The following is a 25,874-nucleotide window of genomic DNA, read 5'->3' as shown; positions in this document are numbered from 1 at the left end:
ATCTTAGTTATGAGAGACAGATCAATGCTGTCAGATCACGCACAAATATACTCCTGGAAGGAGCCGGGGGAGATCAGGGCATCCCAGAGGGTGCTGCTGAAGAACAGGGGTGGGGGCAGGGGAGAGACAAATTGCATTGTGTTCAAAATTTGTTCTGGTGCCATCTGTACAGTATGGAGATGTCGCTCACTGACCCTTCACTCAAGACACTAGACGAATTTTGGTAAAGCATGAACATTTATATTTAATTTACATTTTGACAATTTGCACATAAATAACATTGTAAACCAGTATGTAAACATAAGATAGTTTGTTGTTCTAGCAAAGTAAAAAGCCAGTAACTTTGGTCAGTTTTAACTTTGAGTAGAGGAAAAAATAAAACCACTGTTGATTGTGGGCTCAACATTCACATGTAAGAGGCAGAAAAGGATGGATGGTGAGAGAAGCAAGAAGTCTTTATAAAAATTCTCACTATGGGAAAGCACAAAAGGAGAAAAAGAACAAACGAGTAGTTGGGAATCAAAAGTATTTGGTCTAATGTCAACGTGATGCTTTGGTTTACCTTCAGTTAAGGACTGTGTTTATCAAACACTGATACATAAAAAGCTGTCAGTCTTGGAAGTTACAGAAGACCAGTAAGGCTCTTGGGTTTCCCTGGATTATTCGAAATTTGTTCTCTTCTGCAGGTGAACATTAGTTGATGTGAACAAAATGTCAAATATAATTATAAAATAGATTGGAGTAATGTATCAGTATTTAGTGAGGAAAACAGAAAAATTGCAGCGGTAAAGTCAGTTTTTTATTTCTGTGACTTGGGTGTGACCACATAATCATAAAGTGGCAAAAAAAAAAAAAAACAGAGCTGTCTTAGATGGTCCTTAATACTAAAAAATGATGTATCTCTTCCTCCCTGGTTGTTTTGTGGTCCCCACCACTGCACCAAGGTTTTAGGGTCTCTTACAGTAGGCAAGGGTGCCCAATCATACCGACGTGATTGTGAGGTCACCAAGTATTAAGCAAAGTCTCAGAAAGGATTGTTCTTTTTTTTTTTTTTTTTTTGCCCTTAGAAAAAGTAGATCTTTTACATGGCTTGGCTCACAATTTAAGTGGTTATAAATATATATACATATGATATAGTGGTATAAATAGATTTATAAATATACATCATTTTTTGCTACACTTTGAACACCAACATGTAATCTTTGGGCTTAGCAGAATAAAAGATAGAATGACACAAAGTCTATCTTGCTGGAGCACATTTACTCGGTTTCTCCTCTAGAGAAGCAAATCATTAGATAAGACATCATTTCCTGCACTACTGGACACACTCAATGAGGTAACTGTTGATGAACAACTTTGCAATGCCCTTTCATCTTCCATTAAATTAACCATAAAATGTAAAAACACAAATACTGAGGAAAATCTGAGTTTTACAGAAAAAATACAATTGATGTGTTGGGGATAGGAATGTTCATTACCCGCTTTTACCCCAAGATGACTAGAATACCCGTTTTTTGTTGTTTGTGTGTTTGTTTTTAAAGTGTGGCCTGAGCCTATCTACCTCGAATCCTTCCTGGTAGAGCACCATGTTTGTGCAATTTTGACATTAAAAAAAAAAAAAAGCAACAAAAACCAACAACAAAACACCACCCAGACTCAAGCCCCCAAATCGCACACACACAAAGCCGCCTATGCTTTGGGGAAATTTTCGCAGTGGTTTTAAAACATGGCATTTTTTTCTTCTTCACATTTTCTGATAATACAATGGATGCAAAAGTCATGTGGCCGCTCTGAATGGCCACAGGACTCGGTGGGGAGGGCAGGGCGGTGGGAGGATTCTGCTCTTTTGGAGGGAGAGACAGGTTGGTAAAGCCTTCCTGTCACCCTTCCGGTAAAATTGTGGCTGGGGGAAAAACATGAACTATCAACAAAAATATACAAGATTCCCTTTCTTGTTTCTTCTACTTAAGTTATTCTTGGGTAATCCTGCACACATACCCCCAAGTTATGTACGATGCTGTTCAAATGATAGGATCCCAGGAATGAACACATCAACTGTCCAACATTGGCAATTACCCAAACCTCATTTTCAAACCATTATTAGAGAGAGAGGTTGACTGAAGTCATATATTTGTTTAACTAAATCTTAGGTACTTATACAGATGTGCAGAAATTATCTACAAAGAATGGCCACAAGACAAAAATACATTTATACTCAAATTACAAGGAATCTTTCCAGTCATTGTAAACTTTTTTAATTATTGCTTTCTGAATGATAAATTGTATAATAAATTATGAAGGATTATCATTGAAAAAATAATTATGACTAGGTAATAGTCTTAGTAATGGGAAGGCTATGCAAACATATCCACACAAATATTCAAAATACACAGGGGCAAATATATAGACACAGGTGTAAATAAGTATATATAATATGTATATAGATATATATATATATATATGGCCTTTGCCTTGTTCATGCCCTGAGATTTCAGTAACTTTGGAGTTCCTTCTTTAATTCCAGAGGTGAGGGGAAACCATTTGCTGTCGAGAGAGCTTTGCAGAGCTGGGATTATGTACAAGCCACTTCCTACAGGCACCCTGACTCACCAAGTCATAACTTAAGAAACAAAGTAAGTGTTTTCTGAAAATCTTAAGGATCCATTGGTTCGACTGTTTCTTGTTTGACCTTTACAGGTACCAGAGGTAGTGGGTTGCTGGGAGGCAACTTCATGAGGGGTAGATCTGATGACTCATAAAGGCTGCACCCTGAGGAGAGGAGTCCATTCCCCATGTTTCTTTGCAAAGACACTTTCAGGCCAGTTTCTTCTTTCTCTTTTCTGACCACGGCCAGAATTTCCTTCTCCACTACAGAGATCACACTGATGTCATCCTCCACGTCCTCGAGCCGGTCAGCATTGTCACTGATGTCAAACTTCTCGATTTCTTCATTGATTCGGGTCAGATCTTCCAAGGGCAGCCCAGGCGCCGGGGCCACAGCGCAGTTCCCTTTCAGGTGAACCTTGAGGCTACAGAGATGGATGTAGTTCTTGTGGCACTGGGAGCACTTGTGGGGCCGCTCCCGGGTGTGCAGACGCTTGTGCAGTTTCAGGTGCACAAACTGGGTGAACTTGGCAGGGCACACCTTGCATTGGTATGGTTTCTCTCCAGAATGGAGTCGCAGGTGGGTCTTGAGATTGCTGGTGCTGCTAAATCTCTTGTGGCAGACCTACAGTGTAGGGGAGAGAGACAGCAGGGAAGGGAGACAGGAAGGCCAGAAGATTAAGAGTTGCCAACGGGAGGGGCAGGCTTACAGGCCAACGCCCAGCAACCTAGGAGGTGAGAAGCCTCCTTGTGGCACCTCCAGTGTGGTATTAAGCAAACGGGGGGATGTGGGCACACAGCACACGAGGGGCTGTTTATTTCCCCTACCATTTTCCCACCCACTGGAAGCTGGCTGTGCCATCTCAAGTCATCAGCAGATACAAAGTACTGGGAAGGCCCATAGTGCCATCAGTCCAGGATGGGACAAGGCAGAATCTGGTGTTGGCTTTAACTACGGGCTATATAGGACATGGGAGGGTGACTCACAGACATTTTCTACAAAGGTCAGAAGGTCTACCCAGAAAATACTGCGCACCTGGCATTCATGTGGCTTTTCTCCCGTGTGTACCAGGTAGTGTTTCTGCAGGTGGGCGAGCTGAGTAAAGCCCTTGTTGCAAGTCTGACATTTGAAAGGCCGTTCTCCACTGTGCACTCTCAGGTGGACCTGGGAAGAAGCCACATGTGTTAGCTCTGCTCTCAAGCTGGCTCTGAGACCTAACATTTCTGCTCCAAGACTCAAGTGTTGATGCAAATATCTTAAGAAAAGCATCAAGACAGTCTTAAAAAGAAGAAATCTTCATGTTTTCAGAATGGTGTTTTTCTTAAAAGTACAAAAATCACAGGCTAGCAGGGAGTTTCACCTAATCTTCTAGTCCAAACCCCCAATTTTTTTATTATTCAGAAGAAAATCAGGAGAAGGGAAGTCACTTGTCCAAAGTCAAAGAGCTAGAAGTGGCAAAAGCCAGGCGGAATCCATACCCACTATCCCCAACCGGGGGCTCATACTACTGCAAATGCAATCGATACCCCATGGAAAGCAAGCTAAATACAAACACAAGCATGCACTCACAGCCCCTTGGACTGCTCTCTCTCAAGGCCTACCTTCAGATTGGAGAGCTGGCCGAAAGTCTTGGCGCAAACGTTGCATTCGTACTTGATCTTGCCGTTCTGCTTCTTCAGCGGGTAGGGAAGGGTCTTGTAGCCGGTCATGTTTCTTTTGTTTTTAATGAGATTCATGGCTTCGTCGCTGCTGGGGGCTGCCATCGCTGCTGAGGTAGCTTTGGGCTGCACCACATGTTCTGCCGTGGCGGCTGTTCCCGCCGTGGGAGACCCGCTTGTGGGGCTACAGGCCTTGTCCTTCATGCTGGCGGCGGCCCCGGTAAGGGAGAAGGCACTGTGGGGCGCCGGGACAAGCACCTCCCTGGGATGCTCCGGCTGGAGCAACCTCCGGGCTCCATCTGAGGGCAGCGAGCTCGGGAGAGAAGTGGGGTTGAGCATGGGGTGGGGCAGGCTGCCCCCACCGAGGAGATTGCTGTAGACAGGGCACAGCCTCGGGAAGAGGCCAAAGTTGTTGATGCCATTCATGCTGCTCACAGCGCTCAGGCCATTACAATTCATGCCGTAGGGGGGCAAGAGGAACTTGGGGTAGTGAGCGTTGTACGAGGGGATGAAAGCTGGCGGGAGGTGGGACAGGGGTGCGTAGCCAGGGTAGGAGCCCAAACCTTCCGTGCCGTAGGGCGCGTTCAAGTAAGCGTAGGAGTCCCGGTGCTCTTGAGAGCCGGGGCCCACAGGGGACACCGTATTCCCAGGGCTGCTGTGAGGGCTGGAGCTCTTGAGGCTTTGGTCGGGGCTGCTTCTTGCAGAGGGGCTTGGAGTGGTGGAGGATGGAATGGGGGAGCGAGTGATGTACGTGGGTCTCTCGATCCCGTAGGCCAGGGAAGCTTTCAAAAAGTCTTCTGGCAGAGGGGCCCGGATGGGGTAAACGACCCGAGGGTAGAAGGGCATTTCGGGGCTCCCATGTCTTCTAAAGTCATCGAGGTCCTTTTCTGACGTGAGGGGTGAAATGTTAGAACGGTAGAGGTCCTTTCCTTTGGAGGGGTTGGAGTCCAATTTTAGGATTTCTTTCACGCTGTACTCTCTCTTTGGGACATTCTTTGGGCAGAGTTCATTTTTCTCAGTGCTCGGTTGCTTTAGACTGCTCTGTGTTTGTGCTGAAATAAAGAAAAAGGGGCGATTACACAGAGGGCTAGAGAGAACTGAAGCAAAACTGCCAAAGTTGCTCCTCCTTCTTGAGAAAACCTGAGTAACAGCTGGCGACACAATCGCCACATATCTGGCTTCCAACGCACTCTCATTCTAGAAGGCTCTGGGCCACTCACTCAAAAGTGCAGTTCCGTTTCCTCCTCAGCAAAATGCGGGCAATGGCAGCACAGACAGAACAAACAGCAGCCTTGGGTGATTCTGTTTTCAGTAGTACAGACCTTATGATAGAAAATTGCTATTTAAGCTGGAGTAAGATAGCCTAAGCTGGATGCAGTGGCTCTTGCCTGTAATCCCAGCACTTTGGGAGGCCGAGGTGGGCGGATCACCTGAGGTCGGAAGTTCGAGACCAGCCTGACCAACATGGAGAAACCCCATCTCTACTAAAAATACAAAATTAGCTGGGCGTGGTGGCGCACACCTGTAATCCCAGCTACTTGGGAGGCTGAGGCAGAAGAATCGCTGGAATCCGGGAGGTGGAGGTTGTGGTGAGCCGAGACTGTGCCATTGCACTCCAGACTGGGCAACAAGAGCAAAACTCTGTCTCAAAAAAGAAAAAAAAAAAAAAAGCTTCCATTTTAATGGAGTGGAAAAATACTGGGGTGGGGACCCTGTCATAGGTTAATAAAAGTCTTTCTGATGTTCATGGTTTACCTAAAGGAAATCAGCATACCCTGAGAACTAAATGTGAAAGATTAAGACTCATTTCAAGTAATACACAGTCATCAATTTTCACTTCTACTCTTGTTGAATACGAATTTGATAAAGCCCTGTTCAAACTGCCTATGCCAAGGAGCTTAGCGAAGTGAATACCACCTTCCTCGCGATGTGCAGACAGCCTAAGCACTTCACCAAGGCTCTGTCTGGTCTAGCCAGGATCCCAGCAGTGCTGGCCCCTGGAGTCACAAGGCGTGACAGTCACCTCTGCCAAACCACAATAGGTACTTCCTGAGCCAGTTCAATTACTTAGCGCACCCAAGAAAACAGAACAGGCTAAGAGGAAAGCACTTATTCCCAAAGACGGCACGTTATTACTTGGTAAAGATACTATTTAGGAACAGCAGCAATGAGGACAGTTCTAGACTATCCCTGCCACAGCCAGCCCTGTCTCCTCGCTACACAATAAATGATGCCTTCAGGAAAAAACACCCATCTGGGCAGGGAAAACTGAAAATTCCCTGCTCAGCCTTGCCTGGAAACCAAAAGTAAAACATACGATGTTTAGTTTGAGCTCTGATTATTGGAGGGCAGTCACTCAAGCCAGGACACCTGCCCAAGGAACGCACTGAAGGCATTGGCTGTCAATATGTGGAGATGCCTTCAGAGGCAGCAGGTTTGGGGGATCATGCTGAAGCCTTTGTGCAAATATCCTTCATCGTCTAAAAAATGTCTCCGCTTGAATTTAGTTGAGAAAGAACTCCACGCTTGCTATCTGATAGGTCTAGAAATGAACTCTGTGAAACTCCAGAACTGAACCCTTTAAATGTATTCTCTAGGCTGACTGGCTTGAGGGATTCGATTCCAATTTGAGAGCCCCTTAGAGAATGTTATCTCCTGCCAGCGGTTATCAGTTCCTCCTGGGCGAGCCTGAAGCCCCAGAATAAACACAGAGAAGAACGCTATCAGGGAAGATGCTGACGGGGGGCCGTGATGGAAAGCTTGCTGAGGGAGAGGGATTTCTGAAGCCACTAAAACAAAATAAATATCTCCTTATCAGGCCAATATCGGTCTTTCAGTGAGGCCCAGCAGGCAGGAAGTTCTAATTGTCACTTTTGTTTTTTAAAGCTAAAATGGTAAAGGATGAGAAAGACAACTAAGCTTGAAAACTGATAGGCAAGGCATCTCACAGCCACAGGAAGGAATTTTATGAAGGTGAAAAAGAATTATTTGGAAACTCTATATAGGGTCAAATTCATAATGATTTTTAAAAACGATGCCGCTCGAATAAAATGGAAATACAAAAAACTTTACCCTCATGACTTTGAGCCATTTTTACTCAAATTATGTATCTAAGTCTCATATTTTTTCCAGTGGCTTCCACACTCCCTTGGTTCTATAATTCAACAAATAATAATAGCATAAATGTGCAATAAGCATAAAGTTTCAGTCCATCTGTGGCACTGCCCCTCACATTTAGCCAGGGATTCTTCTTAAGTACCTTAATATAATTTGAATATTGAACTGATATGAAACTTATGATTGGGCCAACAAAAAAGCCAGAATTTTAAACTTTCTATGCAAAACACTTAGCACAGTGCCTAGTATATAGTAAACTCACAATAAATGTTTGCTATCTCTAATGCCTTCAGAAAAATAGATTTGCATCTTATTCTAAAAGAACATCCAGAGTGACATGTTAGCCTCCCTAAGATGCTCTACAGGTGGAAATTAGGAAGTCCATATACAGTAAAGGTGCATTTTAAAAAATCATCCTTCAGCAGCTGAGTAATCAGTGGAGCTGGTGTCATTTCTGACTCTCCCACTCAGCAACAGCTTGAGTTAACATGAAAAAGAAAATCAAGATCTGTTTTTGTTCTGAAATCTTAAATGGCTGTAGGCGGACGGAGTCATTTCAAGAGTGAACTGCTTCTGAAGACTCCGAATGGCTTAATTATGCCGACTCACATTTTCGATCTATAATAAGAACCCCAAGACTATAAGAAAGAACCTAGAAGTTCTGCAGTAGGCAAAACAAAGTCTCTTTTCAACTGAAACTGAGAAAGCAGATTAACATTTAGAAGTCTATAATTTGGTCAACTGTTTTCTAGATGGGTTAGTTAGATAGATAGAAAAAAAATACCTCCCCCCCTGCCAAATTTGGGAGGGGTAGGGGTTTCAAACTTATTAGTTCTTTTATTCCTTTTCCTTTGTTTTTAGAAAAATGCCAGTTTGTGATTTCTGGCTACTTACTTTTCTTTCCTTTGGTTTGTTTCAAATCCCTTCTTCTCCAAACTCTACCGCCTGAACCATCACTGCCATTTAAGCCCTCATGGAGATTCTTGCTCCACCTCTATTGTGCTTTAAGCACGGAAACCCAACACAATTCATTTGGAGACACAATCTACCTATTAGGCCTGATGAAATAGTGGAAATTTTCCTGATCACAGTCTCAATCATCAGCTGCCACGCCTAAGACAACCGGTTTCACAACTGGCAGCAGGAATCTTGTTTTAATGTGACTGGTTATTGTTAACTCTCATTCTTTACTATGAATATTGGACAATGAAATGTGCTTGAAAATGTTAAACCACCATTTAGATAAAATTCTGCCAAAATAAAAGGGGACATACTGCATAAATAAAAAAGGATAAATAAAAGGTGTCATTTCACAGTATATATGACAGTTGCTTCTGAACACAAAGTAGAAGCACTTGAACCTTAAAATACTGTGCAAAACCTTTCTTTGAGGAATAAAAACGCCAGGCCTTTAAACCCTTCCCTTGATTGGCACAGGGTGCGGGAAGCATGCAAAAAAGTTTCTTGGTGGTTGGTGCAAAGTCACTGGGGTAGGTCACCTCAAATGAACTGTTTAAAGAAAAGCAAAAATCAAAAGACTTTCCTCTGAATCCATGAATGATTAAACTCAAGGAATGTAAGGAGACCCTTAAGCGGAAGTGGCTCACTATGTTAAGAAAGCCAGGAGGGAGCTGTACGCTTCTTCTGAGACGCACAGCTGGAATACGAGTTCCACAAAAATGCCACTGTGCCTGTGCATTTGTCGTTTGTTACTAGGTCCTCAGCACTGGGCATGGCATACACAGATGCCACAACAGCCGAATGGTTCCTGGGAGGCTCAGCCCTAGGGATATGACAGAGTCTCCAGAGTCTCAGGGAGCGCTGAAGAGACATGAGGGAAAAGAACTGCCACCTTTTTGGTCAGGACCTGATTAGACCCATTAAGCTGGAACTGGGGAACTGGGAGCCAGTTCTTTTCCTGAAGCTCAAGGGTAACCTGTTGTGTAAGGACCCCAAACACACAACCTCCCCTACGGGGGAGGTCCTGATGCTTTTATAGCCCCAGATTTTCAGAAAAACTGCAAACACAATCTTGCAATCTTAAGGGAGATCAAGTAAAATGAAGTGTGGAATGAATACCAAATAACCATACAGTTGGATTATATATGACTAGGGTAAGTACTTGGCTTGTTCATTGGTCCTAAAATCAAAGTCAAAATTCCAGTTTATGTTAACATTGATATTTATTCCAAATGTCTCAAAGGTGAAAATGAGAACTAAAACAAGTTAGCCTTCTGGTAAAGCAAATGGATATACTTATCAATAATTGGTAAACCTGGGTAAAGGGTAAGTGGAAATTCTTTGTCCTTTTCTTCAAATGTTTTCTTAAGTTTGAAATGATATCAAAACCAAAAGTTACAAAAACTTCAGCATTTAGTCTTAACTTCTAAACCAAAAGGAATAATTTTTAAAACTGCTAGTAAGATTTAGTGGTCTAACCAAGAACACACAACCATAGTTACAGCAGAGGTTAGAATCTTATGGCAATTCTTAAATTGCTCAAAGAGATCACTTGAGAATGACTAAAATGATGCAGCCCTCTGCAGAGAGAGGTCATGACAGCAATTTTAATCAAATAAAAGAAGTAAAAGCACATAAACCTAAGGAACTGAGAATTTGTTAAGATAAAGTGATAGGTGGCTACTATAATACTGATCAAGAGATCAGATAGTTTTTTACTGTAAGGAAGGAAGCTAAGATGTAAAATCTTTACGGTTATTCACTTAGAATAATATTGAAAAATTATGACAAAGTTTTTCTAGCAATGATCTTACAATGTTCCACATCAGATCCTAACTGTACACTCAAATGTACATCTATAAATATTTTGATGCAGTCTAAGCCCTGCCAAAGTACCACAGATGAGGGCTATACCTTGCATACGCAGCATGTCTGGACCAATCCCTGTAATTCTCCCAACTGCTTTTGGATAAATTAGAATTGGACATATATTTCTTCCTGTAACATCCTGAATTCAAAACTCAAGGTAGCTCCTCATATATATATATACTTTTAAATGATCAAGTTTCATAATAGTTAATAGGGACTCAAAAAATGTTTTTCCTCTTCCTAGTCCCTAGCTTAAGCCACCTACTTCATCCAACACATGACAAAGCCGTATAATTAAACAACATGTTATTAGTTCAAAGGGGCAGAACCGACATTACTGGCATTTTTAATTTTTTTGTTCTGTAATCCACTTACTGAGATTCATCATTGTCAGCTCTCCGGGATAAGGGTAGTGAAGCCTTTCTGCAAAGTCCCGACAATACCACACAAGAAGTTCCTGGTTGGCAGGGATGGGCTTAATGGTGTAGAAGTAGATGTTCATCCCGTTCTGACACGCAGCCAGGTTTTGCTCCCGGGGAGAGTGTGCTGGATTCACATAGCGCATCCAGTTGCTTTTCTCTTCATTAAAGCCGTCAATGAAGTGGTGAAGCTCCCCTCTGGAATAGATCTGTCCAAAAGAGAAGACAGGCATGTAAAAGGAAGTCAGACCCAATGCTCCCCAGCACCTCTCAGAATAAACACAGCCGGTACCGTGTGTGATTTCTGATCCCCTACTGCCTAGTTAGAAAAAGAATCCAATCAGTTTAGCCAGAATAGTCTTGAATCAGCAGAAATCAGGGCGGAAACAGGTAAGGCACACTTTTGTCAGTTACCTTTTCCATTTCAGTTTTATCGTCTTTTCATGTTCGGGAAAATAACAGAAAAATGAAACACAAATGTTCATTTAAGGAGCTGCCTCAAACCGATTAACCCACCACAGAGTACTACTTTTGCTACTGCAGTGAATGGCAAATGGGCGATGCTACTGACTTCAGTTCCGATTATGCTGACTTTTAGTGCTTTGAGTCACTGGGTAGAAGACCAAGCCGGCTGACGACGTCAAACTGAGTCTCAGCTTTTTCTATGGCCTCTGTACTCGCCGTTTCCTACACCCCCGCCCAAGGCTTCAACTATGCAAACATCCTCCACCCCCAACCCTCCAAGTCCTAAAGTAACACTTGTTCATATGAATACTTGGAACCTTGCCTTTTTGTGGAAACACTGGGTGGGGCAAAGGTGAACTTCACCTGCCATAACAAAGCGAACACTCGGGCAGCAGCCAGAATTTGACAGTCTATTACTGAGAAGTCACTTTTCCTCTTGATAAACATGTCCAGACTTGCACTTTCCTTTCAATGCAAAGGAGGGAAGGGAACCCCTTATCTGGGAGGAGGCTGGCTAAAACACCACACACAGAGCCATAGGCGTGTGTTTTTGGAAAAAGAACAGGAAGAAAGTATGTTGTTCCTTAAAGGCAACGCAGAATGAAGAATTTGAAGTTTGTCCTAGAGTAATACTACTTCTGGATAACAGATGCACTCAGGCTACTTGGCAAAGAGGCAGAGGAAGAAGAAAAATTAAAACGTACACTCTTACTGAAACTATAAACACACTCCTTATCCTTCCACACAAAGTTTTCTCTCTTCCCCTCTTTTTAGGAGGTACCACCTTTACTTTAGACTTTAAGAAATTTCCTTATACAATCAGTCAATACCTAGTGTGATCTGCGACTTGCAGTCTCCAAGCAGCAGTAAGGCACTGTTCGTAGCAGGAATTTTGTGCTCACCGGACAGCAGGTTATTGCTTTTCCTTACTCACGTACCGACTATGCTAGTCTACAGATAGTTTCTGTATTTCGCTCAAACGTTATCAGAAATAAAAAGGAACTCTGTCCCTTTAACACAGGCGGTAAACACCAGAATCACTTTCTTTTAAGAGTAACTTCCTGTAAATTGTGAAGGGGGAAATACATGTGGCTTCATCAAAGCAGCTTGTGAGAGCTTTTGCGGTGTGTTTTGTTAAGAGAAAATGGAACAAGGCTGGGTGAATTCTGCTATCAAGAGGGGTTTTCAAGTTTGTTTACTCTGATGTGCAAACTTCCAGGAACATGGGGTTCCATCGCTCTTGTACTCTTCGCTGGTGCGGAAACTGCTTTCTAAAGCTACGGGTATGTTGATTCCAGTTAGCCTTCCTCGGACTGCAATTTACTGTATCCTCATTTAAAAACAGCAATGTCGGTGCCATGAAGTCACTCACACAGAATAAAATAACGCATATGTAAAATGAACACCGTTTCCTACCACCTTCCTGCACTTCCATATATTATCTAGAAGATTAAAATGCGCTGATTCATAGTACAGTTACAAGAAATGTCACTGGTTTCTCAACTTGAACATCCCTTCTTTGGCAGTGTAATTTGCATGAAACTTTTTCTTTCCTCACAACAGATGTTCATATTCCTGCCAGCAAAAACGAGATGTTCTACAATATCCTTTGCATGTGAAAGACTGATTCAAATAAATCCTCCCAAGGAAAGCCTTTCAGTTACTTATAGTGAATCTTTAAATGAAACAGGGAACTGGACAGTGAGGGGAGATTCTTAGGTGCTTCTTGCCTTTTCTCAAAATAATCACACATTAATGAGACTTATGCTGGATTGTCTTAATTCAGACCTTTAACTCCAAGAACTATGCACCTTTGTGGCTCACTTCTGAGAAGACGTTATTGACAATAAAGGCAAAAATGCACTCATGGTTCCACCATTGTAAGTCAGGTGATTAATATATTTTAAGGAGGAATAATTATTAAATAAAAACTGTGAGCACATGTAACTACCCTCTTTTGCTTGGGAAATAGTAAGATAAATTTCTAAAAATGAAAAACTTCCTGGATTAAAAATATTGTTTCTTAGGAATAGCTTCTTGTCCGAACGATATAATCGTTCTAGGCAAAAATACCAGCTAAAGCAAGCATAACACAATTTTTGTTATCATGCAGCTGTTTCTTTTTAAAGAATTCAAATAATGTACATTTCATGTAAGTATGCACAAAAAAACGCTTACTAAATTCTTTATCTTCTGAGGAAACTAAATATCCCTGAGACATCTATGGGAAGAAGGAAAGCAATCTGACTTTTTTCTGTTCACTGCTAATCCAGTGTTTTATTCAAGGATTCCATCTAATTGGTTCACCTCTGGGGGCCTTTCTAACCCTAATATAGCAAAGGAAATTGTACTGGCTAGATCTTTTGGTTGGATGCTATAGGAAAGCTTATCATCTTGCATATGACTGTTAAGCATTTTCCTTATGCTATGAGATAATTAACCTATTGTCAAATGGAATCATTTTACCATGCACATGTATTTAAATAGGACTAGTTCTGTGGTCCTCCATTCCCCTCAACCCATCTTCCAGCTATCCTTCCTTAATGGCATTTACTTATAAGGTAATTCATTTGTCATTCCTGGCTGGGCGCGGTGGCTCTTGCCTGTAATTCCAGCACTTTGGGAGGCCAAGGTGGGCAGATCACGAGGTCCAGAGATCGAGACCATCATGGCCAACATAGTGGAACCCCGCCTCTACTAAAAATACAAAAATTAACTGGGCATGGTGGCGCGCACCTTAGTCCCAGCTACTCGGGAGGCTGAGGCAGGACAATTGCTTGAACCTGGGAGGCGGAGGTTGCAGTGAGCCGAGATCATGCCATTGCACTCCAGCCTGGTGACAGAGTGAGACTCCATCTCAAAAAAAAAAAAAACCAAAAAGATAATTCATTTGTGATAACTCTTCCATTCAATTAAAGTTAAGTCAGCAAGAAATCAAAAAGGGGTGAAATCTAAGGCTTGGTAACTCATTACTACTTCCTTGCGGAGAAATGCAAATGAACCTATCCTTAAAGCAAGCAACAAACTGTTTCCTTTCATTACAAAGCTCTAATGAATTGCAAAAATCAAGATTCACATATAGCCCGTATCTCCATCACTAACCACCTACAGGCCAAACATTTAATCGGTTTCATCACATTTGTTCAGAATTCCCTGTGTCCATGGGGATGCTGGATACTTATGGGTGAGCCCCAGCATTTCTCAGCACAGGATGAGAAAGGTGAGCCACCCAGCTCTTTTAGCTCCATTTTTTCCTAACATTTAATGGGTCTGAAGAAATTTCCCTTACTTACCCTCCAAAAATATTTCCTGTTGGCGTTCTTAGGAACTGTGTCATTGGTGTAGATTTCACCTATTAGGGGTCCAAAACGTGTGCCCTTTGGTATGTATTCTTTACTCATCACTCCAATAACCTAAACAGGAAAAAACACAGGAAACAATTACTTTAACTATAAAATGTTAACCAATCTTTTCAATTAAATAAATTGGACTGTCAAGTAGTAATACAACTAACAATGATAAAATTTTGATAAGTAAACAGACATTAATGATGCCTACATAATTAACAAGCTTCACCATAGGGGGAGACCATCTTTTAAAGTCTGAGATCATAAGCAAATACTCAACCAAGAATTAAAACAGTCTAGGGGATTATTGTCTGGTAATACAGGATCTTTTATTTTTATCATTACTTTTTATGCTAGAACAGCGAATATAACCATTCTCTTTTAGAATGAGAATAAGACACTGCAGAATTAGATGGTCAAGATTAGACCATTTCAGCCTGTTCCTAGTTTCCTATTTCTCATTCTCCCTCAAACCATAAGCATAGTGTGCTTGAGGGGAATAAAATAGTTCTGACCTCAGAAACCAAAATAATGTTCTTTGGTTGTTCCATAACAGCCTAAGGAACCAGAAACCAAATGCATTATGTTTTTTTCATTCCAGATGAGGTTTGTGTGTGTGTGTGTGTGTGTGTGTGTGTGTGTGTTTTTCATAGCTTGTACATTCTCTTTAATAAGAGATCTTTCAAGTAACTTTGTTCTTCTCTGGCCTTCTACTTTGTTCTTCTCGAGTCTTCTACTCAAGAGTGGTCAAAGGCCCTCGTGTGTGTGTGTGTGTGTGTGTGTGTGTGTGTGTGTGTGTGTGTTTTAAAGACAAGGTCTCCCACTATCACTCAGGCTGGAATGCAGTGGCTTGATCTTAGCTCATTGCAGCCTCGACCTCCTGGCATCAAGAGATCCTCCCACCTCAGCCTCCTGAGTAGCTGGGACTACAGGCATGCACCATCACGCCCAGCTAATTTTTGTTGTTATTGTTGAGAAGGGGTCTCACCATGTTGCCCAGCCTTGTCTCAAACTCCTGGACTCAAGCGATCCTCCCACCTCGGCCTCCCAAAGTGCTGAGATTACAGGCTGAGCCACCATGCCTGGCCAAAAGCCCTCCTTTGAAATTAAGTTTATACGGAGGAAAGCTGTAGGTTCTAAGATCTGAGGAAATGACCTCAGACTGGATGCATCACACATTTTAACTTTGTGGGGCCTTGCTAAAGAAACATGTTAACTATACCAGTTCCTCCTTAATAATAAAGTTCTCTTTGAAGGGGTAAAAAAATCACCAACCGTGAATCAGGAAGCAATTCGTCACTATTCAATAGAACTCCTCTGTGAGTAGTCCTTTACAACAGCTTGCAGTTACAGTTTTGTTTTGGTTTTTATTCTCTCACTTTCCTAGTTTTATTTTCTTCTCATTCAAGATAGCCTACCTATCACTTTACTGAATTCTTTACTAAAATGGACCAAGGAGGAGGGAGTGGTAATAGATGATAATGTTTATTTTCCAGTTTTTATATTCCCAGTAGCTCCTGTACATTCGTGTACCTGAAATGGTAGACTCAAATATGTGAATCGATCCATGCACAAAGATTGTTCACAGTGGAATCTACAATTTTGGTTACAATATACACCAGTTCCTCATTAAGTCTCATCAATAATTTAAACCTCTATTTAAATAGATATGGCACACCTACATGCCTGTGACAGACTAGCTTTTCTCATTTAAGTGTCTTATCAGCCAATGATTTTTTTTCTAAAACAATTTAGTATTCAATATACAAATCAATGAAGCATACTCAGACTGGAAAGAGAAAAAAAGAAAATTTTCCTACACCTAACGTAAGTTGAAACAAGAGTGTTATTTTTGGTCCTTTAAGAATTTCTGTCAGAGAGCTGAAAAAAGCAGATGTTCATTTCATCCTCCTCCTCTGCCTTCATTTACATCTATCTGCCCTTTTAATCACCGTTTGTCATTATTGGTATTTGTTGGCAGTAAAACTACTGGGGACAAGAGTATCTCAGAGCAGTCTTGAGATATAAATATATATATTTAAAGCTTTAGTAGACTTATTCAGAGGCTCATTGTTTTGGACATATTATTATTGAATCTAATTAATTTGGAAAATTAATGGAATTGAATTCTATGACATGCAAATCATTTAACATTCATATTTCAGTGATTATTCCATAATATTAGAATGACAAACAGGAAAAACAAATCATGCCATTTGTTGGTGAGCCAATAATTAGCAGTTGATATTTTCAACATATCTACTTTACAACAGTAATTTTAAGAAAGGCACTCAACTGGTTCATCAACTTTGCTTTAAATTATAGTCTCTTAGAGATGGTGTCTTGGGAGTCAGAGCTTGATTACCAAAACGGAGCACTGCACTGAGGTCGTGGTTCTTCTTCCAAATTGCCATTCTTTTACAGAATGGGCCTCTAGGTTTTCAGTTATCCATCTTACACACATTTTCTTGTGCCCAAAAAGAAGTCAACTAGAAAGCATAAGCTACCCAATACCTATTTGAGCACAACTACAGACTCATCACTAGTAAGCTATAAAGCAGCACCGGAAGTAGCTCTTGCCATCTCTAACCTTACAAATTCAATTCAACAGGCAAGACAGGAGAACAATTAAAAAGAGAAGGCTCTGTGGTAGAAGAGAGGTCTATGATAATCCTCAAACCCCAGACAAATTAAAGAGCTTCAATATTAGGTTATCATTAGGAAAGGGACAGAGCGCCCTAATATTTTAAATTTCAATTACATACAGTGCTATAGGGCACATATAAACTCACACCTATAGATAAAGATACAAAATCATAAAATTTCAAAACTGGAAGGCGCTTACAAACCACCTATATCCATTCTAAGTCTAGCGTTCTAATATACAGTAAACATCTTCATCTCAAATGCACGTCTGAGACACAGACGCCATAAAAGCTGAAACTCTAAGACTATGGTGCTTGTCCAGGTAACTTTGGAGGGGGAACAGGAACCAGGATTGTTTTTAAAGGGAAGTGAAAAAACCAAGTACTAAGTCTCCCTCTGGTCCTAGAAAGATCCAGAATGTGCATCTTAGACTACCCATCTCCCTGACCCATAGTTTGTAACAGTTTATCTTTGAACCAAGCAAATACTAAGGAGGAACTTGGTGTGTACCTTAAACTTCACAGTGCTAAAAAGACAAAGAATGTGTTCACCTAACTCAAGAAGGAAACTTCACTGGAACTGACCAGGGTCCTAAAGAATTACTGCTGGGGACAGGCCGCTCTGTGCCTTCTATAAACTCAACAGCAAGAGGACACCCGGCTTCAATACCTCCTTGCTTCACCTGCTCCCACAGAAGCTCTTTATGTGCGGTGCAGACCCCTCCACCACTTGAGCAGATTTGTTTCTGTCTGTGGCCTCAGTTACAGAACACACCCCGCCGTCCACAGTTTCCACAGCTTCCGGACAAAACACAGGGCTTCTTTTCAATTTTACACAATGAAGGAGATTTGACAGTTTAGGATGGGTTGAGTTGGAGTGCTTAATGGAAGGCTGATAACAAGGACAATATAGGTTTTTTGTTTTTTTCTTTCAAATTCCTTCTTTAGAGAGTATGCAAACAGACACACACAGCGTGGGTTTGAAGCAGAAACTATATCCAAGTCTAAATGTCATCTGATCATCCTCTCCCCAAATTACATTAAGATCATTTAAATTACTAGCTATCTGTTTTCCCTCCCCGAATCCCACTCTATAAGAATGACTCGTTAGATTATAATTCTGTTTTGACCATATGAATGTTTGTCTTGAGAGAACTAGAACTCAGTAGTGACCAAGACCTTCAGCCTGCAATCACCTCATTTTTATTTTATTTTATTTATTTAGAAACAGGGTTTTGCTCTTGTTGCCTGGGCTGGAGTGCAATGGCATTTATTTACTTATTTATTTTGAAACAGAGTTTCACTCTCGTTGCCTGGGCTGGAGTGCAATGGCACGATCTCGGCTCACTCCACCTCCCAGGTTCAAGCGATTCTCCTACCTCAGCCTCTCAGGTAGCTGGAATTACAGGCGCCCACCACCATGCCCGGCTAATTTTTGTGTTTTTAGTAGAGATGGGGTTTCACCATGTTGGCTAGGCTGGTCTTGAACTCATGACCTCAGGTGATCTGCCGTCCTCAGCCTCCCAAAGTGCTGGGATTACAGGCGTGAGCCACTGCGCCCGGCAATCACCCCATTTTTAAAAGGAGTGAAGTGAACAAAGTTGTTTGGAGAAGGTTTCCTTCTTCATTATCTTTCTATTAAAGGAGACATGGTGATGCCTTGGTACATCATTTCTCAAATAAAAGGCAACATGAAGAGAGAATTGCATGTTATGGTGAGATACTTTTTACAGATGGCTTGAGTTAATAATGGACTTCGATCAGAATGGACACCAAAGGAGTCTTCACAATCTGTCTGATGTTTATCAGCCACGATACAGGGAGGTGAGACTCACAGAGCCACAGTGCCTCTTGAGTGCAAGCAGTCTCAACCGACGGCAGAAACTACAGGGTAACGCTTCTAAAATATAAATGCTTGAACTGATTTTTCTGTAGTCAAGTAGTCATAAGAGATTATTTCAGGAGGACAAGGGGAAAACCCCCATAAAAGAATAACCCATCAGTTTAAAACATTTTCAAAGTTTTGAATAGTAGGTCTATATTTGATTTCAGTTCTGGAAATAGGAAGTAAGAACAGTTTTTCATTAAAGGTGCAGAATGATTCTAAACCCAATCTAAAAATGAGGGTCAAGATCAGAAATATGATTTGTATGTTTTGTTTTAACCAAAAAAAAAAAAAAGGTGCTGACACATGGTACAAATTCATAATGAAAAATGGTCTTGTAAAAAAAAAATTCCCCAGTATGTCAGCACAATAGTACATATTGTAACATCTTTTGCTATTTAAACGAAAACATTTAAAGAAGGGCAAGATTAATAAGTCAGATAAAAAGTACATGTAGAAAGACTCTTCCTATTTCAATGGCTCATGGAACTTAAAGAACTAACTGAATAAAGATAATGTAAACATTTCATCAATCCTTAATGTTGCTGTCCCGGAACTAGTTTGCAGCTATCCTACCCCTTAATGGCTCAACTGCACCATCCTCTTTCACCTTCTAAAGGAAGCTGTCCTTTCCCAAAGTTCAAAAACAAAGGAGAGAAACAGAAAAACAGGTACAAATTCCAGAGTAAGCTTAAGACAGTATTACATTCAAGTTTACTCCTTGCTTGACTTTATGATTAGGGTTTAAAGACATACTATCCTCTATTCAAGCGCTTCAGTTAAATGCAAGATAGGGAAATAGGATAAGAGAACCCTGACCTCTTAGGTTAGTTTCGAAGGACCTTCTTCAGGAACACAGGCATTGTCTGTTTTTTGGTTGCTTAATATATTGAAATAGGAAGTTATACATTCAGAGGGGAAAAAAACACAAAATAGCTTAAGGATTGGTCTGAAATATATTAAGATGATAACTAAAACCACAGTGACACCAAGAGGGGCCAGTGTAGCATAATCGAGAAGCACTCATTGGAGAAGGCAGAAAAACTTTGCTTCAAGTCCCCGGTCTGGCTTTACCTATATGCCTTTGGGTAAGTGACTGTCTTTCTGAACCTTGAACTCAATGATCTAAGAGCATTACTTGACTTAGCTATGATTTTAAAGGAGAATGACGGAAATTGAAAAACTTAAGCTAAGAGCTGAACTGACGATAAGAACATTATAGAATTAAAAGGCAAAGATGACCCACAGAATGGAGATTTTTACTTCAGTCCCAAAGGACTGGACAGGGCAACACAGCACAAACGAACCTTGGGAACAGACGAATATTTGGTCAAACTTGATATGGGGAAAAAACACACTACACTTTTTAAAGCCATAGTCAAACCTCATATACCCAAACAAATCCTACATTCATTCCAAGGGCCACATATTGAGAGACTTTCTATAAGAAGAGCATTACTTTCAGGAAGAGGTATAATTAAGGCTGACCTCTGGGGTTAAATTTTTTGGTAACATTCAACTACAACTAGAATTTAAATTTTATTCTTTATAAAATCTGCCTCCATTCACGCAGCAGTGGGGGAAAAAAGAAAGACTAAGCATTGTTGTTCTATTTAATTTTAGACAGCTGTGTCTCCCCCTCACCAAAAACACTGGACTCAGACACACAAACAGGAAAGAGACAAAGCATTTCCTAGTCTCCCGGATTCCTTCAAATACTGTTCCTTAGGGAAGGGGGAAAATGATTTGACATGGCTGTAAGGAATAGTCCCAGTAGCAAATTCTGGATTTCTACGGCCAACCATCCCCTTTCCCTACTTTCTGAAGGAAGTAATAGAATTGACAGGGCTCTGTGCTAATGGTGGTATGGGAAGTCTGCTGAGGGGTCCTTTCATTCAACTCAACCCAGTAGTAGACTAGTAAGTGCAACTACAGTAAGCCAAATTCTGAAAACAAGAGGTGGTTCTGCAAGTTATTTCACAGCTAAACATCACGCCTAGCTATAATCTTTATATTAAAGGTAAACACAAATCAGTTGCTCATTCCAAGTTTGGGTTTTCATCCCCTTTGAAACAACAAAGAGTGTACCCACTTCAGAGGCCAGTAAGGAATTGGCCTGCCAGCCCAGCCCCAGCAAAGGAGCTGCTGCAGATAAACAGTGGTTAGCTCTGAAGTCATCCAGACAGAGGACACTTTTACATGACCCCCTTTCTCGGCTTATACCATCACTTCACTTCATAAACACGTCAAAGTTTTGAGGATAGTTTTAGAAACCCAGCTAATAAAGCTGGCTTGTTAAAAAGGGTAAAGCCAACTAATTACCAAAGACAGACAAAAGAAACATTAAAACTTTTTTTTCCAAGAAAAAGTTTTCTCCCTTAAGAGATATTGTACAACAGGGACACTAGGGCCAGTGGGCCCAGAGCTTTCTTGAAGTTCACTGACAATTTCACCCACCCTATGCTGCAAGTTGCTTTTCTAAGACATGTCAATTTGCCAAAATATTTAACTGTTTACTAATTAGTACGGAACAGTTGAAGGCTGGAGGAAATGAGAAGGAAATGGTTTAGGGAAAGAGAAAGCAATGCAAGAATTGAATAGAGCAATCAATTATTTACTGATACTTACAGATTCTCAGAGGTTTTCAGAGATATACAAGGCCTCAAGGGCAAGTAGGGAGATTTGGCACCAGGTCCCCAAATCTTCTTGTCAATAAACCAGAGGCTTACCTCTTCACTGTTGGTGGCATACTTGAAAAGCAGATTCCTTGGTAAGGATGCCTCTGCCTGAACCGAAGTACCGCCATCAGCACCAGAATCCCAGGGGTGGTCGTTCACAATGTATGTACACTTCTCTTCAAACTCAGCCTCTGTCCACAGAGTCATATCCGCATCCTCCATGTCCATTTTCATGGTCCCCTTGGTCCCCTCTGCCAATCCCTGAAACCTCACAGTGCTGGAGTTACACTTGGGGGCAGCCTGGAAGAGAAAGGAAAGGCCTTTAATCCCCATTGTCCCGCCGTTCCTGTGGCTCCCTCTGAGAGGCTATGACTAATACAGTAGTCTGAAGACTTTAAAAGCAGATGCAGAGTGCTTGGTACAGTTGAGAAAGAGCCAAAAAGCCGTATAAAGTAAACTGCCTTGAAAAGAAGCAAGGTTTTTAAATGCTACTCTTAGTTAAAAAAAAAAAAAAAAAAAGAATGTGGCAACCTCACTGTGGGGAAAAGGAAAAAAAAAAAAAAAAAAGAATCACCTCTGAACAATCCCTGGCTTTACCTCTCATGGCAGAAAAATGTTCTGGGCACACAGTCCAGTGTCCCAGAATGCCTGGGGTCATGGCCGCCAGACCCTCGGCACTGTGGAAAAGCTGCCTCAGAAAAGTGTCACAAACAAGGAGAGGAAGAGGAAGGAGCTCTGTCTGCCTCTGAATGAAGCTAAAAATGGAAAGCGCGTGTGGGGCAGGAGCGGAACCCAGCCTGCCTTTTCCAAATGGGGAAGACTGAACTTTCCCACCAGCTTCCAACGCAAAACAACTTTCAAAACAACTGCCTCCTCCCTCTGCTGCGAGCTCTCTTTCATCCTCTCACATGGAAGACTGAAAAGGGTTGCATCCTGCCAGCATCACTGAGCTACGGCCTCTTAGAAATCACTTGGACCACAGGAAAAGAGGAGGAAAAATGGGTGAAGGGGAAAACAGCCTGCAGTGTCTTCTGACTTGCAAGCATCTCACACCAAATTGAAAAGGCAAAAACAAAACATAAAACCGTTCAATAAAATTCCCTGGAGAGAATTCCTTTAGGAGCCCTCAGCTACAAATAGCACTTTCCATTTAAATCTGAAAGTGTATGAATTCCCAGAAGTCACTGATGTACTACAGTTTACTGTAACTAAAGTTACAACAAATTAAGAAGACTTGGAGTACAAGCTCTGCTTCCACTTGTACATTGATGAGGATATTCCCCCAAAATCCTTCCTCACACTCAGAAAAAAAGTGTTTTCCAAAGGCAAAAAAAGGTAAACAACTTCTGTAAGGGTTTTCTCATATAGACATGTTTGATAAAAATGAGGAATATGGGTATCATTTCCATGTAAGAATGTGTGCTTGTTCAAATGTAAACATAAAACATTCTGTGGAAGTCCTTCAAGGAGGTTATTACATTCTTCCACTTCTCTAAATAGGATGCTCTTAAAAAAAAAAAGTTGGATGCAAAGTTGTTTTTCCCTCAGTTATGATTTAAGCAAACCTGCTTATTTTTATTTAGTTCCAACATGTAGAGTCATGACGCCAAACACATGTTAAAAATAAAATAAAATTGAAAACTTCAGCCAACCCGGAATAGTTTGACGAGTGTGAGCTGGAACCACTACTGAAATTTCAATGAATTGGCAATTATGTCTAGAACTGAAAGGGTTAATGATTCATAAGGAAAGTCTCACAAATGTTTGACAGCACTAAGTGCACTAAAGCAGAAGCATGTTTCTACTGCGACATTAGCCAAAAAAATTAATAATAATAATAATAAAGGAAAAGAAAATAAAGTTTTCAGATCAATTTCAGAATAAAAAAAAAAATTCAAGTTCCTTACCAAGGTCGTACCCACACGTTTTTCCACGCAAATATCCAACATCTGAGAAAAGTCTCGTTCATCTCTACCCAGTCCACATTCTCCCCGCGTCCCCCGCCAGGCTGAGCCGCACAGACGCGCACCTCGGCGGTCCCTCCTCGCTTCGTCCGGCCGCCCGGGCGCCCGCGTCCCAGCTCCGGGCGGACAGGTGCCGCGGTCGCTGCTCTTGCCTCTCCGCAACACTGGAGGGCCGAGTGTCACGGCAGCACTTTGTCTGTGTTAACCGTCTGGCTTCCCCTCCCTGCTTAAGATTTCCTTAGCCACTCGGCTGCGCGAAGTGGGGGCGTGGCCAACGTGGCCAACACCACCTGGCCGAGCCCAGGGCTTTCCCCCAGATTGCTAGCACAGCCGCCGAGAGCTTCCTCTCTTCGCATGTGTATTTCAACATTGACTTGGAATCTTCTTACTTCCCTTTGAAGGCACTTAACCTCAACGCTTACTTGGGCTCTATTGTATTCTAAACACTCCAGATCGCCCTCCTTCCTGGCGCGGCAGAATTAGGGGGCGCACGTTCCTTAAATTAAGGAAACTTAAAATTTACCTACACAGTTTCTAATTTCTCAGCTCAAATCCCCAGGTACAAAAGACACAAATCTTACTTCAAAAGAGCAAGTTAAATTGTTTTTGCAGCTAATGTAATACAGTGGAGCTGTCTGGTCCTCAAGCTGTTGTGTATGTAACGCACGTTTCCCCGCCCCCCGCCCCAAAAGTTGTAACATTCCATTTCTCCTGCTAACGTTCAAACTTGGCAGAACTAACTTTCCTCTTTTAACTATTTAGTAAATTAGGGAAATAGGCAAAAGTTATAATTCTACAGATTAATGTTTGTTTTCCTCTCCTCTCCTCCCAGAACCCACAGGCTGACTTCCCAGGAGTGTAAGTAAAATGTAGAGCATTAATCGTTTCACAGTTCAGAGGAATATTGAACTGATCACTGCAAGTGGAAAGCGGTCGGAGGCAGTAATTAGTGGGGCTTATTCTGAGCCCCGGCCAGCTTTTCCTCCAGCCCAGTCAGTCCTCTGTTGAAGGAAGGACATCCTGTGATGATGGCATACAATGTCCTGTTTGTTTATTATTAAGAGCGTGGACCTTGCATTCCTGCTTCTCATTACAAAACAAACCAGATGCTTTACTTCCTTCAATGGTCTTGTGCCTTCAGCAAAGAATCCTTTAATTCAGAGAAACAATGTTTATAGCAAACACCCCATTTCAATTATTATTTAGATCATTGAAATCCAGGTCTTCCATTTTTCCTGCTTGCCTTACCATAGGTAGGTTTTTTTTTAAATCATCTCTCCTTCGACCTGCAATGTCTTTTCTAACATTTTAAATACACGTGTGCACACACACCCACCCACACACACACCCACATACACACACCCAGTTCCAACCTAATGATACCAACTTAGTCATACAATGAAATGGACATCTGAGTATTTGTTTACAGGAAGAAATGAAACAAAGCAAAACAAAAGCCCAACTCAATCCTAAAAAATATGTCTGTTTATCTTTAAAATTTCTTTTCTCACTTTTAGAAAACTTTTCTAGAATTTTTTTTAGGGGAGAGGGGGAGAGGCAAAAGATTATTTGCCAGGAAATGGTGTCTAAAGTCTTGCTGCAATCTCTCTCTCAGTACAGAACAATTAAATTCCCACTAGGGGACATGATTAGCACACACTCCCTGCTTGCTGCGTGGCCCACCTGTGATTGCATGTTATGCCAGAGGGGACGCTAGCACCAAGAGGAAGCAGGACTTTTAGAAGGCAGATCTGCTAGGGGTGGAAAACTGAATGAACAATTCCTAAGAGTCCTCAGAAAGCTCCAAGCTGATAATTAAACAAGAGAAATCCAGCCTGCTCAAGAGGGTTTATTAACTGATGCTGAGTCAGCACCACAATGGACAGAAAAACAATGTAGTCATACTGAAGGCTGGCCTGCTGTTCAAACAGTCTCACTTGCAGATGTTAAAGAGTATTTCACTTCCCTTTTAGAATCAAACTCTGTTCTTAGGCCACATACACCATCATGCAACTGCTGGTGAGTCAACCATGATAGAGTAAGGGAATAGGCAAAAAGTTTGATATTTGAGGTGGGAAGAAGGCTATTTTAAGCCAAATATTTGCTTTAATGACTGGAAGATGCCAGTGAATCAACTCACTGTTAATTAATATCAGCCTGCACTCACCTTCAGAGGTGGTGAAATGGGCTTGAGTCTAGGGAGGACGCAAACTTCAAATACCAGTGTGGGGCTTAGCCAGGCAACCCTAAAATTAGTTCCAG

At 41.6% G+C, this 25,874-nt stretch overlaps 1 protein-coding gene across 5 annotated transcripts; it reads right to left on the bottom strand.

Annotated features, from left to right (window-relative positions):
* Positions 1–218: 218 nt before the first annotated feature.
* On the bottom strand, positions 219–23,983 carry PRDM1 (PR/SET domain 1). 5 transcript variants are annotated; one of them, XM_518658.7, is made up of 7 exons: positions 23,556–23,983; positions 21,700–21,948; positions 14,387–14,506; positions 10,585–10,837; positions 4,207–5,315; positions 3,641–3,769; positions 219–3,229 (listed from the first exon to the last, which is right to left on the bottom strand). In XM_518658.7, exons 1-7 carry the CDS (start codon positions 23,595–23,597, stop codon positions 2,654–2,656), a joined length of 2,478 nt encoding a protein of 825 aa, XP_518658.4. In that variant the 5' UTR covers positions 23,598–23,983; the 3' UTR covers positions 219–2,653. The 5 variants fall into 5 exon arrangements, with proteins under 5 accessions (XP_518658.4, XP_003311580.3, XP_009450037.3 ...); XM_009451762.5 differs by lacking the exon at positions 23,556–23,983 and adding an exon at positions 22,246–22,268 and having other exon boundaries at positions 2,231–3,229; XM_054686172.2 differs by lacking the exon at positions 3,641–3,769 and having other exon boundaries at positions 2,231–3,229.
* Positions 23,984–25,874: the final 1,891 nt, after the last annotated feature.

The sequence above is a fragment of the Pan troglodytes genome, chromosome 5, assembly GCF_028858775.2.
Source record: "Pan troglodytes isolate AG18354 chromosome 5, NHGRI_mPanTro3-v2.0_pri, whole genome shotgun sequence".
Classification (NCBI taxonomy): Eukaryota; Metazoa; Chordata; class Mammalia; order Primates; family Hominidae; genus Pan; species Pan troglodytes.
This window is presented reverse-complemented; position numbering and strand designations above follow the sequence as displayed.

Bases quoted from the DNA above. Each gene is read 5' to 3' on its own strand.
- PRDM1 (XM_518658.7), bottom strand. From the start codon at position 23,597: ATGTTGGATATTTGCGTGGAAAAACGTGTGGGTACGACCTTG. The intron at 21,949-23,555 runs GTAAGGAACTTG...TTTCTCTTCCAG, and splicing joins AACGTGTGGGTACGACCTTG to GCTGCCCCCAAGTGTAACTC. The intron at 5,316-10,584 runs GTAAGTGGATTA...TCTTTATTTCAG, and splicing joins GCTGACAATGATGAATCTCA to CACAAACACAGAGCAGTCTA.